Source organism: Papio anubis, chromosome 10, assembly GCF_008728515.1.
Source record: "Papio anubis isolate 15944 chromosome 10, Panubis1.0, whole genome shotgun sequence".
NCBI classification, from domain to species: Eukaryota; Metazoa; Chordata; class Mammalia; order Primates; family Cercopithecidae; genus Papio; species Papio anubis.
Genome location: NC_044985.1, coordinates 79979635 through 79995340, shown reverse-complemented (window position 1 = coordinate 79995340; position 15706 = coordinate 79979635). Strand labels below are relative to the sequence as shown.

Genomic DNA, 15706 nt, shown 5'->3' with positions numbered 1-15706 from the left:
TGCAAGTATGATGGGGAAAATCATGTACTGACAGCAGTTGTGTACTTGAAAGAGACTTCGGAAATCTTTAAGTCTCAAGTTTTACAAAGAACACCTCATTCCTGCTAACATTTTTATCATGAAATTGGATGCAACTATTGCAAATGCCTTATTTTATTTTCACATGAGATTTATCATAAATTTTACAATAGCCACCATAAATTATAAGTTTCTTGTTTGATGTAAGTAAGCCTTTAGTAATTTTCCATTTGAAGCATTATCAAAGAATTTGAGTTATCACAAATCCTATGTAGTAAAACATTCAGTTGGGGGGAAAAAATCTTAATTTAGAAATGCTCTGAAAGCCCTTATCAAGAAGGAACTTTAAGATGTTTCAAAGGCCTTACTCAAAACTGGTTATGTGATCTTAGGTAAGCCTCTTTATCTTTTTTGTGTTTTGGTGTGACTAACTGTAGGACATAAACAAAGTTGAATGGCACATCAGCAGTGTGGATGAATTAAGTGTGAATGTTAATTGGAAATTATTATTATAAAGATCCAGAGTTTAAGCTGGTCTTGTGGAATTTGCCTGATAATGCTTACGAAGAATTTGCAATGTTGTCCTTGTTTTTCCCTATACTGAATAAGATGGAGATCTCTTTAAAAAGGCTTTGTATATTCCATGGTGAGCATTTTATTTCTCTTTTGTATATTTTAAGAATATAGTACTAATATTAAATTAATATAATATAATCAAAAGAAGATACTGAGATACTGATGCAGGATTTTTCTCGGCCCCTGCAGCAGGAGTCACCCTGTCTAGTTGGCTTGCAGTCCAGTGTGGATCCTGGGGCTGCTGCAACTGTGTGCTCAGCCCCTAGTGGAAGCGGGTATGTGAGCGAGCGAGTGTGTGGTCTGGCTGGCCATTTCAAGCACTGGTGCAGTGGCAGGCTCTGTGCAGAGCTTGTGGCTGGACCAGTCATGTCACCCTAAGGGGAATGTGGTGGTGCCTAGGCAGGGGTGGCCACAACCCTGAAGCCTCAGAAGGGGTGTTACAGTGTGGTAATTAGCTCTTTTAGTCCCACTGTCTGCAGCCTGACTGATGGTAGTGTGTTAACAGCCCAGTTAGCTCCTTGCCCCACTCTGGCCCATGGCTCTGGGGCCGGGGCTTGGCCCTGGTGTTGCTTCTTGTTGCATGGGGTGGCTACCCTCCACTGGTGGAGGGCAGAGGGCCACAGTATTAACAGCCTTCTGAGTACCTGCATTCAGTGGGTCCTGAGTTCTTGCCCCACGTCCCAGAAGAATGACGTCACACTGACAATCGAAGGGTGATGAGGTCGGAGAATTATACTGAGCAATGAAACAGCTCTCAATGGAGAAGGGACAGGAAGGTGATCTTTCACCCTAAGTCAGGTCATCTGTCACCCTAAGTCAGGTTGTCTCTCCCAGTGTGGCTGAGTCTGGGGTTTTTATAGGCATAAGATGGGGGAAGGGCAGATCATAGGCAGTATTGGAAAAGGCAGCATTTGATTGGTTTAAAAGCATTATTCAGAAAAAACCAATGAGGAAAGGGTGGGCAAACACGAACAGAGGTTCTCACTCTGGATCACAGCTTTCATCCAGAACCAGTGGCCTGGTCTTTCAGCCTTCAGGCTGTTTTTGGCTTGAAGGTGGCATTTCACCAGGGACTCGCCCCTATCTACCTAGGCATTTATCTGCCTTTTGTCGCTATCAATATCTTTCATTCAACCAAATGTGAGCACCTACTATGTGTCAGGTTTTATTCTAGGCACTTGGGATACATCAGTAAACAGAATAGACAAAATTCCTTGACCTCTTGGAGTTTACATTCAAGAGAGGAAGACAGACAATATATTAAAATGTGTAACTAGACTCGTATAGAGTATGTGAGAAGGTGATAAGGATTATGGAAAGGAAATTGAGCAGAGTAAGATAGTCCAGGAATGCTGGAGGAAGACTTGCATTTCAAAATGAAGCAGTCAGAGTAGGCCACATTGAGGTGACATATGAGCTACAAAATTGAAGGGAGGAATTGAGACATAAGGGTATCTGGGGGAAAGTTCCAGATGAATGGAATGGCCAGAGCAAAGTCCCTGGGGCCAAATCCTGAGCACACCTTTGGGGACATCAGGGAGGTCAGTGTGGCTGGAAGGGAGTAAGGAGGGAGGCAGGGAAGGCAGGAAGGGTGAGGTCAGAGCTGTACTTGGAGGGAGTGGTTGGTCATGTCCTGTGGGCACTGGAAGCCATCATCAACACTTTGGATTTCACTCTGAGAAAAATAGGGAGCCACTAAACAGAAGAGAGACATGTTTCTATATGCCAGTGCAACCTGTGTTTGAAATTGATTCTTTTGTAAGCCATTTCTGAACTGCACCTTATTATCTGATATACTGGGTCATGACTGTAACTCTTGGGAGGGGTTTACTGAAATGAGTCCAAGTGTTTCTTCTCACTGGGCTGTCAGTAATTTTTTTTCCTTTTCAAATGAGTGTTTAATCAAATAGTTTAGGACCAATTGTTTTTATCTAGGAAGTTGCTTAGCAGAGCCTCCTCCCTTTGACTAGTACATCTAGAGGTGTGAGTGTGCAGGTGACCCCTCAGGGGTGTGGTTCAGACTTGACTATATGTCACCCAGTTTGGATCTAGTGAAACATTTCACATTCTCCAGTTGGGCCCCACGCCCTGCTTGTGATACCCTGCTATAGAGGATACAGCAATAAAACATCTCTCTCAAACTTGGTAGTGCATGATGTGAGTTCAACAATGTGCCCTGTACCTCTCCACCCTGCCAGCATTCCCTTCCAGGGTGATGATGAGGTCCATGTCAGAGATAGTGTCTTGCACACCTTTCAGTGCACAGATATTCCCAAGGCCAGACCTTGCAGTCTTGTCATTGGCTCTTCTCAGCACGTGTTGTTTTTTTCTGCCCTGTAATGTCCTGGTGCCCATTTCTGCAATCTCGGGCACATTGTTCTCAGCAAGTCATTCTGGTGCCATTCAAGTGGTTTCAAAGCCGTAGTCACCAGTAGGTGCCCTCTTAGCAGGTGGCCTGGTGGTGCCATGATTGTAGTCTCTGAACATGTCAGACACGCTCTTTTCTCCATTCAGAGATTTCATGTAAAGAATTGGGCATCTAGGGAGATTGTGTTAAAAACTAATGCTAAGTTTGCAAATTCATAAGAAAGTTTGCCAGTGAATTATCCTAGTACTTAATAAAATTGGTGCTTGATTTGCTACATTCAGTGGTGAAGACCCACCCCTTTCCACAGTATCGCTCAGCTCTCAAAGTCACTGTCAGTTTTCTCCTCAGTGTTGCTCTGGGATTCCAGTAACTGGCCTGGTGCGTGCTGATAAATTTGTACCATTTTAACAGTCAAGCAGTCCCTCTGAAGGGGTGTTCTTTGCCCAGGTCTAGAATGATTATTTTGGTTCAACTCCTAGCTTAGTATTGCTTTCCAATCCCAAATTCCAGACAGGCATCTAATTCCCGAGTGTACCCAGAATAAGATCAGGCATCTTTATGGTTCCAATCTCAGGACACAGTTGTTTTCAGTTTATACACAAAAGGTAATTGAAAATCAATTTAGAATTTATGCCATTTTTAAAGAAAATAGAGAGAAGAGATGGAATTACTTTAAAGCAAAATAAAATTCAAAAGTATTATTTTTCTTCTCTCTGGCACAATTGGTCACATGGCATCTTCCTCAAAAAATTTCTCCTCTATTTTCAACTCCCCTGGGTTGATTGGTAGGAGGGTAAGTGCTTTGGATACTTTTTTTGTTTCTATTTTATTTCTAGTACCGTATGGAGGTTTTGGAGATATTTAATATAGACATAAAAATGTTTCCAAATCTAGAATATGTTTGGATTGTCTGATATGTCTGGTCATGTTTCCTATATATTCTCTTGTTATCTTAAAAGGATAATTTTCTGGAAATCCAAGAATCATGTACAGGAAAAAAATTAATCTTTTAAAAATAATTTTCACACCCATCTCTCTGTGTGGAATATTATGGGGAAGAAAGAACTTGAAAAAAAATTAAAGTTTTTATTTTTACATTATTTTAGCTTTGTGTGTCATTTTTTAAAAAAAAGAATTAGTTTTTTAAAAGATTACTCTTTATAATTACATTGTAGGTTAATATAATTATCAACTTTTCCAGGGAAGAAAAGGATAATCTTGTGGGGCCCAAGCAAAAATGGTAACATTAACCTCTGAATTCAGCTTTAAATATGGCCACTCCTTGGTTGTTTCTGATGACCATTCATAGAACCAAAAATGAGAACCGTGGAAGGTAAAGAAATGTATATGTCTAGGGAAAGGATGAGGAAACAATGTCTGGCTTCGATTTGTAGAATTCTCAAAGGAGATCTCCGTAAACCCTTTCCAAAGACACTTTAAGCCCAGCAGCTCAGAACCATATGAATCACACACAGATACCAGGATGGCTAATCATTCCTCCTCTTTTTTCCTCTTTTAACAAAACATGGTTACCTTTACCATAGTAATTTTTGCATTGCAGTATATCTATGTGCCGGTCTCCCACCACTATCCTGTCAGCTCCTTATGGCAAGAAATAGATGCTTATGATCTTCATAGTAGTCAGTCAATAAATACCTGTTAAATGAATGAATGAATGAACAAGGTAACAAATGAGAGGGACAACAGTCAAAGACATATGCATGGTCCACAGCATTGGTGTGATTGCTCAATTTCCCTGGAAATAACCATGGAACAGAATTTTTCAAAATGTGGTCTTTATGGTATTTGCATCTGAATCATCTGGTTGGGGTGCTTGCTAAAATTGAGATTTCTGAGCCCAGACTCAAACCTACTAAATTCAAAATCTCTGGAAGATCAGCACAAGGATTAGCATTTTGTTTGTTTATTTTTTTGAGATGGAGTCTTGCCCTGTTGCCCAGGCCGGAGTGCAGTGGCACAGTCTCGGCTTACTGCAACCTCTGCCTCCCAGGTTCAAGCAATTCTCCTGCCTCAGCCTCCCTTATAGCTGGGATTACAGGCACGTGCCTCCACACCCAGCTAATTTTTTGTATTTTTAGTAGAGTCGGTGTTTCACCACGTTGGCGAGGCTGGTCTCAAACTCCTGACCTCAAGTGATCTGCCTGCCTCGGCCTACCAAAGTGCTGGGATTATAAGCATGAGCCACCATGCAGGAATTAGCATTTTAAAGAAGCACCACCCACCCCCTCATTCATTGTGAGCAATGAAGTTGGGCATTCTTTGCCCTGGAGGATCAGGTAGCTAAAAGAGAAGGTAACCCGTGAGGCTGTGACAGTGAATGTGCAGGAGATGCTGGTAAGTCTGCTTATATACAGATTCTGTTTAAGACTCCTAGGTGTTCTTCCTAAAAATAATGTTACCTTTATGTTTTAATAATGTCACTAATGTTTTAATGAAGGAAAAGGGGCCTATTTCTCACCTCATTAACAAGCTCTGAGAAATTTCTCTGAGTCATTATATAGTTAGTAGAAGAGGGTTGTGTGTTGTAATCTTTTATTTCTACTCTTTTATCTCCTCGGTCCCAACACTTTGTTTCTCCCTTGAAGAAGCAGAATTAACATAAGTAATTCCAGTGTTAGTAACAGAATTAATTGGAGTAGCCCTAAGTTGTAATTTAAAATAATAATAATAAATGAAATCACTTTGGGTAAGTATCATGTTCAGGCATGGTGGCTCACATCTGTAATCCCAGTGCTTTGGGAGGCCAAGGTGGGAAGACCACTTGAGACTGTGTGCATGTGTGCACACACACACGCACACACACTTCACTTTTCTATTTAGAGAAAATGTGTAGCCAACTAGATTTGTAAGAGAATGAAGAAGTTGTGAGACATGAAGAGACAAGCTTAATATAAACCCTACCAAACAAAATTAGATTTAGAAGGTATTTGGGTATATATGTATTAACATCTCCAATGTTTCTTTCTTTGTAATTATATTTCCACTAGGAAGTGACCTAAGAATCTAGAATATATACTCCTGTAATATAGACTGTATTGTAACAGAAAAACAGACACTTTAATCCTAGTAGGAGAGGAAATAGGAATGAGGATGGGAAAGACAGCAAGGAAGATAATGGTCAAAGAGCAAAGACAAAAGCACGAGAGTATGCCTCATGGAAGCTGACAGGTTTCTAGGCTGAGTGGAAGGTCCCTCTAGAGGAAAAGGTTAAATATTAAGATGATAGGAAGTGACTGGTGGAGAGGAGGGGGCCGCAGGCACCACTGTAAGGGAGAGTAGAAAAAAAGGCAAGAAGTAGGCACAGATACAGAGGAGATAGTAATAGGAAGATGGAGAAATCAAGGGAGATAAGGCCTAATGTCCTCTATAGATGCCACAGAATGCACGAGTTTAGGGACACAGAGTTCATACAGAGTTCCAATGAGGGTGGAAATTAGGTAGGGGATGTGAGGACAGAGACAGATTTGGAATAGTTAAGAGAAACGAGAGAGGGAAGTGGCCAAGTGTATCTTGGTTTTAAAGACCAGTGGCATTCGATGATTTGTCAGAACCTTTACTTGGTTAAAGGAAGAAATAAATTTATAATTACTTCTGTATTACACATGTGGGGGATTCAGAATTGTTTCTTTGATATACCTATTTATATTCAGTTATTGTTCTTTTTTTTTGAGACAGGGTCTTGCTCTGTCATCTAGGCTAGAGTGCAGTGGTGCAATCATGGCTCACTGCAGCCTCAAACTCCTGGGCTCAAGGGACACCCCCATCTCAGCCTCCTGAGTAACTAGGACTACAGGTGAATGCCACGATGCCCAGCTAATTAAATTTTTTTTTTTTTTTTTTATGTTAGAGACAGGGTCTTGCTATATTGCTCAGGCTGGTCTCAAACTCCTGGCCTCAAGCAGTCCTCCTATCTTGTCCTACTGAACTGTTGGGATGACAGACATGACCCACTGCACCTGGGCCAGCTATTGTTCTTACTTTGGGATGGGGGCGTTTTGAAAAAAACCAAATCACCTCATACAGGTACTAAATGAGGATAAAAAAAATAGTTCATTGAATATAGGAAAAAAATATGTTGCGTATACAAAAAAATCCATGAACAATAGATCTGAGCAGAGAAAATGCTACCAATCTAAAAAGATTCTCAGGCTAGACCAAAATTGACTGCAACCTAAACAAAGGTGTGAACAAAAAATTTAAAGGATTACTTAGAATAGATCTTCTTGGAACAAAGAAAAGGAATGAGTCATTCTAGGCATTTCTTAGTATGATGTGCCAAGGCTGGCCATGGCTCTGCTAGCCACAGTAGGAGCAGTAGCAGTTGTAGAGATTGTAGTAGGCATTTCACAGTAATGTGAACTCTGTGTCCCTAAACTTGTTTATTTCTCAGGAGTCATATTTGCAATTAAGGGTTGCTGCCACTCAATGGCAGAAGTATTTGTATCTGTCAAGGATAATGAATTATCAGGAATATGATCTCATCAAAGAAAAATTTCCATTTGGAATAATCAGAATAGTACTTGACAAGCACCCTGGTTGGCAGGGAATAACGCAGCAGCTTTTCTTCCTTATGAAGGCCAAAGGATGGTCACTGGCCATGGCATTTGGACTTGTTTTCTGCAATCAAAACAGCCCCATCCAGCTTCTGCTCAGGGTCAGCTCATTCTGCTTCTGACCTATTTTTTTGTCATATATGGAACATCTGTGTTCTGTGTGAACCTGAATATTCATGGTACAATTTAGCCACTTGACTTCAAAGGGCTAACTTTTATTTCGTTAAATATCACAGATTTCACCAGGCTGAGCGTGGTGCCTCATGCCTGTAATCCCAGCAGTTTCGGACGTTGAGGCAGGCAGATCACCTGAGGTCAGGAGTCCGAGACCGGCCTGGCCAACATGGTGAAACCCCATCTCTATTTTCTATTTTGTATTTTGAAAAATACAAAAATTAGCCAGGCATAGTGGCTCACACCTGTAATCCCAGCACTTTTGGAGGCTGAGGCAGGTGGATCACAAGGTCAGGAATTCGAGACCAGCCTGGCCAACATGGTGAAATATTGTCTCTACTGAAAACATAAAAAATGAAAAAATTAGCTGGACATGATGGCAGGCGCCTGTAATCCCAGCTACTCTGGAGGCTGAGGCAGGAGAATTGCTTGAACCTGGGAGGTAGAAGTTGCAGTGAGCTGAGATAGCGCCACTGCACTCCAGCCTGGGTGACAGAATGAGACTCCATCTCAAAAAAAAAAAGTCACCAAACAGAAATTGAATTTTTTGTTTGCTTGTTTTTTTGTTTTTAAATATCAGCATCTTGGTTACATTTCTGTGATGAAATGGAGTTGTTTGCTCACGTTGTTTGTCCAGGAGAGGATATGATGCCATGAATGGGTTATGTCTTTCCATTCTTAAAAGAACAGTGGCTGCTGCTTGGCCTTTCACAATAAAGAACCTTTGACTTATAAAGTGCTCAATGCAAATGCATGAAAGGACCGTCCCTCCCAAAGTTCTTTGGCTTTTCAATATGATGAAACTAATAGGGCAACCACAGAAAAGACAGAAATCCCTCTGACCCCTTGATTTGACCCATTTTCTGTTTCTTTCAGGCTTAAAAGAAGACAGGTTTTTCTCCTCAGGATTATTCCTTTGGGCTTGGGACTTTCTCCATCTTTCCTTTTTTAGTGTAGCTCTTACTTCACCCCGTCTGCTTTATTCCAACTCTCAGTTAAAGTAAAGCGCAACCTTGATCCTTCCTCCTTGGAAAGGGATTTGGGGAAACGAATGAGGTACATCTGGCATTAAGAGCCAGGATCACTATATACTTTTTAATGTGCCTATAAAACTCCATTGGTCTTTTCATGTTTTCTAGTTTCATTTCCTATTCTAGGCCACTAAGACAGAGCTTCAAACTAGTGTAATGTGAACAAATTACAGAACATGAATCCCCAGTCTTCAGGGTGCTGGGGGCAGAGCCTGAGGAAGCCAGAGCATCCCTGCCTGTCATATTAAATTGTAAGCATGGCTTCTGTTGAATCTAGTGTGCCATACAAATATTACCATTTCTTTGTGCCATGAGGTCAGAAAGCTTGGAAAATGCTGCTTTCAGGCCTGTTTGGGGGATCACTGTTCTTTCTATTCTTCTTCCACACGAAAGACTATAGAAACTCTTTTTTTTTTTTCTTATCTTGTCTCAAGGTCTATGCCTTTGGTCTTTTGCAAAGAACTGTCCTGGCAGATGTGATGAAATTGGTTTGTGTTCCCTAAACACTGTTCCTGGCAAAGCTGTACTGTATCTTGACTCACTTTCATCGCTTAACATTCCTTTTGTTCATCCCATCTTGAATTCCGTTATATTCTCCTAGGTCTGCTCTTCCTTTCCTTTTTATAAAAGGGTTTTACAAATGGGAGCACACCCAACCACTTTGTTATAAATCAGCTCATAGCTAAAGTTGTAGCAGTTGTACCCTTTGTTCTTTGCAGTTTTGTCTTTTGGCAACATTGACCACCTTGGCCAAGCCCAGAGATGCCATCTTCTTTCCACCCAGCCCCCTTTCTCCCACATAAATGCGAGCATAGAAACTCGGGTAATACTCTGCTGGGAGGTAGTCATTAAGGATAAAATGCATTGTATTTTCTCATTTATCTTTTTTCCATTTATTTTAGAATGTATGTTAATCTTCCTGCTAAGCAGAGACAGGTTATAATTAAGCTGAAAAGTGTTTCTTTGGTTTTTCCAGATGAGAATTCTCCAGCCAACTTCTGGGATTCTAAAAACAGGGGTGTGACTGGAACCCAAAAAGGGCAAATTGTATGGAGAATTGAGCCTGGGCCCTATTTCATGGAACGTAAGTAGCTGAGTGTGAAATACAAACTTATTATTGAACATTGCATAGGTATGCAGAATTCTACGGAGTCTTTTTGAATGTTATTTTGAAATTCTTTGGTTTGAATTTCCATATTTATGCCATGATGGAAAATATATTGTTTTAGAAAATGCTCAGTAAAGAATGTTCACATATTTTGAAAAAACTGTGTATGTTTCAATATACAGTTAGCCACCCATATCCGTGGATTTCACGTCTACAGATTCAACCAACTGTGGATCAAAAATATTCAGGAAAAAAAAAGTCACTATACTGAACAAGTACAGACGTTTTTTCTTATCATTCCCTAAACATTATAGGGTAACAATTATTTGCATAACTTTTATATTGTATATTGTATTAGGTTTTTTAAGTTATCTAGAGATAATTTAAGTATTTGAGAGGATGTACACAGGTTATATGCATATACTCTGACACTTTATATAAGGAACTTGAGCATCTGTGGATTTTGGTATCCCATGGGGGTCTTGGGATGAAGCCCCCATGGATATCAAGGGACAGGGACAACTATGTAATATGTGCATGTGTGTATATGTATACACACACACACACACATACATACACATTTACATATATATGCAAATAAATATTACAGGTACATACATATACATGTGTATATATACATAAATATATATGGTGTATTATATTTTACATGTACATTATGAATGTATGGTATATAAATTATATATGATTACTTTAGTACTTTACACATTTTGTATACCCTTTATATCTATAATTAATATTTATTCATATTAATTTCAGAAAGAATAATTCAAGATTTCAATTAATAACATGACTTGCCTTTGAAATACCTCATTATAATTTTTGCCAGCAGCAGAATAACTTCATGTTTGGACCCCAGTCTTTTCAAAGTGTTGATGAAATAGACTGGGGCTCACTGCCATTGAGGTCAGCTTACTAGAAAATCAGACATTGATTGCAGATAACTCAACTATTACCTAATTAATTCAGTGTTATAGTCATTTGTAAATTCAAATGCTCATATATAGTGCCTGGTTCACAAAAATATCTTGTCCCTTTTTATGTTGGGTGATGGTGTTATTTATGGTTGTCACCAATATTACTGAAAAAGTAGTGAATACTCAATACATTTTTGTGGAATATATAGAAGAATGAAGGAATAAATGATTTACTAGTTGGTCCAGGTTAACTTCTACATTTATAGAGTTTATTTTTCTTTCTTTCTGTTTTTTTTTTTTTTTTTTTGAGACAGAGTTTTGCTCTTGTTGCCCAGGCTGGAGTGCAATGGCGCAATCTCGGCTCATCGCAACGTCTGTCTCCCGGGTTCAAGCAATGCTCCTCCCTCAGCCTCTAGAGTAGTTGAGATTACAGGCATGCACCACCATGCCCAGCTAATTTTGTATTTTTAGTAGAGACAGGGTTTCTCCATGTTGGTAAGGCTGGTCTCGAACTCCCGACCTCAGGTGATCCGCCCATCTCAGCCTCCCAAAGTGCTGGGATTACACGCGTGAGCCACTGTGCCTAGCCATTTTTCTTTAATGTAAAAAAAAAAAAATGGGCTCTTTAAACTTTTTCTGAGTTGTTGAGCTCTGAGTGAGCCTTAAGATTAGTATATGCAAAAGATTTAATATAAAAGAGAATGTGTGGGTACTAGTACTTAAAGATAGCACTTACTAAACGTGAACATTAAAGATTTGATTAAATGGAAACCTGCCGCAAGCATATCTTTATTGAAGCATATCAAACTTCTCTAATACACAGTTATCTTAAAAGATTAATGTCTATTACTTTGAATTGCCATTAAAGGCGTGAAATAATTTCTTTCACCATCCTTACTAGTAAATCAGCACTCTAGAACTTTCTCTAATCCTGCTTCTGTCCCATAAGGAATGTCTTCTTTTCATATTCCAATTTTCTGACTGGATTCTCTCTTAAACCTTAAAAGAAATGTCGTTTTTAAGGGAAAATGCTCCCAAAAAGCAGAGAGGAAGGAAGGTCGGAAAGGGGAAGCAGGTACATTTAGCAGAATCCTAGCTAATAGCACAGCATATAGGAAACAGTTTGGAAGAAAACTTGCCAACATGTGAATGAGGATGGTTTCTGGCAGGTGGAATTATGGATGATTTGTTTTTCTGACCTACGTCTACGTAACGTTCCAACATTGCCCAGCTGGCACGACTGTCTAAGTAATGAAGAAATAAGTGATAAAAGAATGTGGGAAAATGGAATGGGAAATCGCTGGTTTTACTTTCAGTGTGATTCCTCCTTTGAAAGGATCCTAGTGCTTAAAAAGCTGATCTAGCTGAGAAATATTGCCAACTGAACTTCAGGGGAAAAGGTAAAATCACTTCCTTTGGAGTGATTTTAGCAAAATCACTCTAAAATGCTGAAGGCTGCTGGTAATTATTGCCTGTTGCAGTGTGCAGACTGATATTACAAGGCTCATGTGAACCCCTGGGAAGAAGTCAGTACCACATGCTGCTATAATTTGGAATATTATTTGAGAAAAAGCCCATTTACAGAGTATCCCCTTTGCTGTGATTGATTTTCTTTCTCCCTCCCAAAGTGTTAGAGATTCATCATGTGCTGGATGATTAGGCGATCGTTAAATAGCTCTGTCTTGACTGATTTCTCTACATCTCACCCTAGTATTTAATAGAAATGGGCTTGACATTGAAGCTAGGAGTTGGGAATGAAGAAAAGAGAAGTTGGTTTTTTTTTTTTTTCCTTTTCTCCGTATTTTAGCATTTCCACCTTAATTCTTCTCACGTAAAATTGGGAGTATTGTGGAGCATAATTGTAAAACTGGAAATATTCAGTAATGCATTTTTTAAAGACTGAGAAATGTAGTGTAAGTTAAAGTTCAGGACAATGAATAGGAATTTTAGAAAGATTCTCCTTTGAATAAGTCTTTCTTCATTAATCAGAATGAAGCAGTCTCCCAAAACACTCATCCCTACCCTTGCAATATAAAAGAAGTTGTAATTATATTTATAATGCCTAGAAATAGTCTGTGTCTTTGGGATGTCAATTATTATTATTATTATTATTATTTTGGGACGAAGTCTTGCTGTGTCTCCCAGGCTGGAGTGCAGTGGCACAATCTTGGCTCACTGCAACCTCCACCTCCTGGGTTCAAGCGATTCTCCTGCCTCAGCCTACCAGGTAGCTGGGATTACAGGCATGCATCACCATGCCCGGCTAATTTTTGTATTTTTAGTATAGACAGGGTTTCACCATGTTGGCAAGGCTGGTTTCAAACTCCTGACCTCCAGTGATCCACCCACCTCGGCCTCCCAAAGTGCTGAGATTACAGACGTGAGCCACTGTGCCTGGCTGGATGTCATTTTTAAAACCCATTGTCTGACTAGAGCATTCTTAAAGGGACTCACAAAGGAATGTTGGTTGAATCTCTGGAGCTGATGGCATGGAACTTTTTTTAAAAATTGAGAAGAGATTAGCCAGCTTCTAAAATATTTTTCACCTCCAATCCTGAAAACGCAAAGTATTTAAAAATATTTGTTTTCATCTGCAGAAAGGAAATTTGTTTATCTTTAACTCACCAGAAGTCCAAACAAAGGTTTAAAAATCTCTGAAAATTGATCTATTAAAGTTCCAGGGAAAACCTGGATTTGAGCACTATTTGTGAATTTAAGATGGCTTTAGTTTGTCTGTATAAATCCCCAGAGGAGGCAGGTAGTCCAAACTTATTTCATTATAGGGCTTACTTGAATGGATTTGAAGGACAAAACCAAGTGTAAATGTGGGTATATGACCCTCAGGGCATTCAAGAAGAGGGTCAGCTTCATCTGCACTTACTTGTTATAAGACAGTCAAATATTCAAGAGAGCTCAGGCTCACAGAACCTGAATGGGTCATCTGTGCAGTATGCATTTGTGAGTTTTAAAATTTAAGAGGTTTCAAAAGTTGTATTGGCATGCCAGAATGTCTGTTTCATTCTATACAGTCTTTTATGGGTTATGGTCATTCATTTATTCATATTTGCTTTTTGTTCTTCCTTCCTTCCTTCTATCCATCCATCCGTCTATCTCCCCTTCTATCCTGAAGTATTCATTGAGTACTACCTTTGTGCTAGGTCTTATTCTAGGTACTCACTGAATCTTGTATTAGTGAGAGAGCTTAGAGTACTAAACTTCATCCTACATTGCTATGTACTGAATTGTTATGTGATCATTGAGGCATATGACAAAACACTGATAAATTACATAGCGATTTCAGATACTTACCCATCCCAACCCTGGAAAATGTATACAGGATTAGGAAACAGTATGCAAGTGACAACTGTGAGTGAGTCTTTTCTCTGAGTGGCGCTCAGTTTGGTACCTTGCCAAAATAGATGTGTCAAGGGTGCCTTTTTATTTGGTGGAAATGGGGTGACCTCGGTCTCTTGTTTTTAACTATCAGAGCCCTTTCTGTAACTTGCACCATTCCTAAGTCCCCTCTCACCAACATCAGAAAGGTCTTTTTGCCCCTTGGATGGAGATTTAATGCTTTTCATCCCCCATCCTCATACTTTATATTTTAGGCCCAGTTAGTTCTCTAGTCCTGTTAGGTTTCTGCCACATCTGCATGGATATTGTCCCTTTTGTTTTTCTCAGTTTTAGCAGAGGAAAGCCTGGCCATTTCAGGCTCCATTGGCCCTTGTTAAAGAGAAGACAACTTGCAATGACATATAACTGACAAGTGAGCATGTCACTGGTATGTGGGTAAATTTCCTCAAAAGCATGAGAAGTAAAGCTGTGAATAAGAATCATAATATTAATACTTTAATGAAAACACATAGGGCAACGGTGAAAGTCATGTTCTAGAATAAATTGTGATTAGCTTGATTTTTTAGGTTATTCTACCATTTAAGTAAAATAGAAATGATTAAAGGAAGAAGGACATTTATATTCCATCCATCTTTATGCTTCAAAATATTCAACTTCTAGAAACTTGGGGAAAATCCAGACTCTCTAAATAGGAACAGGCTGTTAACTACTGCCTAAGTGAATCGTGTAGCTATTTAAGATAATGGATGAGATCCTAGTCTGAGGCAAAACCATTTCTTGCAGGGAGTGGCTTGTGGAACCTTTTTTCAGAGAGGGCTTGAAATATAATCTTACATAAATACCTAGGGTTAATACAGCTGAGTTGAGATTGCTTTTCTAAAAACTACTTTTGAATAGGTAATATGCAAAACAGTATAATGTTTAAAAAGTATAAAAATTGAAATTAAATGTCTCCCCAGCTTCATGTCCAGTTGCCAGTTTTCCCACCCTGAAGGCAACCACTACAACCAGTGTCAAGTTATCTATCTGGAAATATTTTATTCATATACAAACCAGAAATGTGTTCTTGTTTTAAACAGGTGGTAGAATGACTGATTTAAAATGCCGTGTCAGAATTACACAGTTACAGAGACCCCTTTAGTTGAGAACAGGTTTAAGTTCCTAAACACTGTTCAAAGCCCCTCTGCCTCCCCAACTTGCCCTGGAATATGCCCAAAGTGACATCTCACAAATGATCACCCACCAACCCATGGTAGAGGGCAGCAGGCATGCTGCTACCCTGAGGGACGTCTTCGCTTGTATTTATGAAAATTAGTAAGTCAAAAACTTGAAAATAGAGGGCCTTTTCTGTTTTAAGAACATTCAAATACAGAGTACTAAACTGTATTTTGGTAACACTGTAAGTAAACATATCCTGAAGATTATCGAAAGGGGCCCTTATATTGTCATGATCTATGACTGGCTTCAGCTGTTCGGAAGGGGCCTCAGAGAGGAGATGCCGCTCATCCTTTGCTGTCTTCCTCCTGAGGCTGGACCTGGCTCAGCCGACAGCAGGTCCTTACCGGTTC

The 15706-nt window shown here is 39.6% G+C and overlaps 1 protein-coding gene across 8 annotated transcripts in view; it reads left to right on the top strand.

The window, feature by feature from the left end:
• Positions 1-15706, top strand: part of HECW2 (HECT, C2 and WW domain containing E3 ubiquitin protein ligase 2) — a 390676-nt gene that overhangs the window by 237192 nt on the left and 137778 nt on the right. For 7 of the 8 annotated variants that reach the window (XM_017946735.3, XM_017946736.3, XM_021923821.2 and 4 more), the window contains one exon: positions 9718-9825. In XM_017946735.3, coding sequence (XP_017802224.1) covers positions 9718-9825 — 108 coding nt within the window. Of the gene's footprint in view, positions 1-8239; positions 8993-9717; positions 9826-15706 lie in introns of those variants that run through there. The other variant, XM_017946740.3, reaches the window with a different exon arrangement.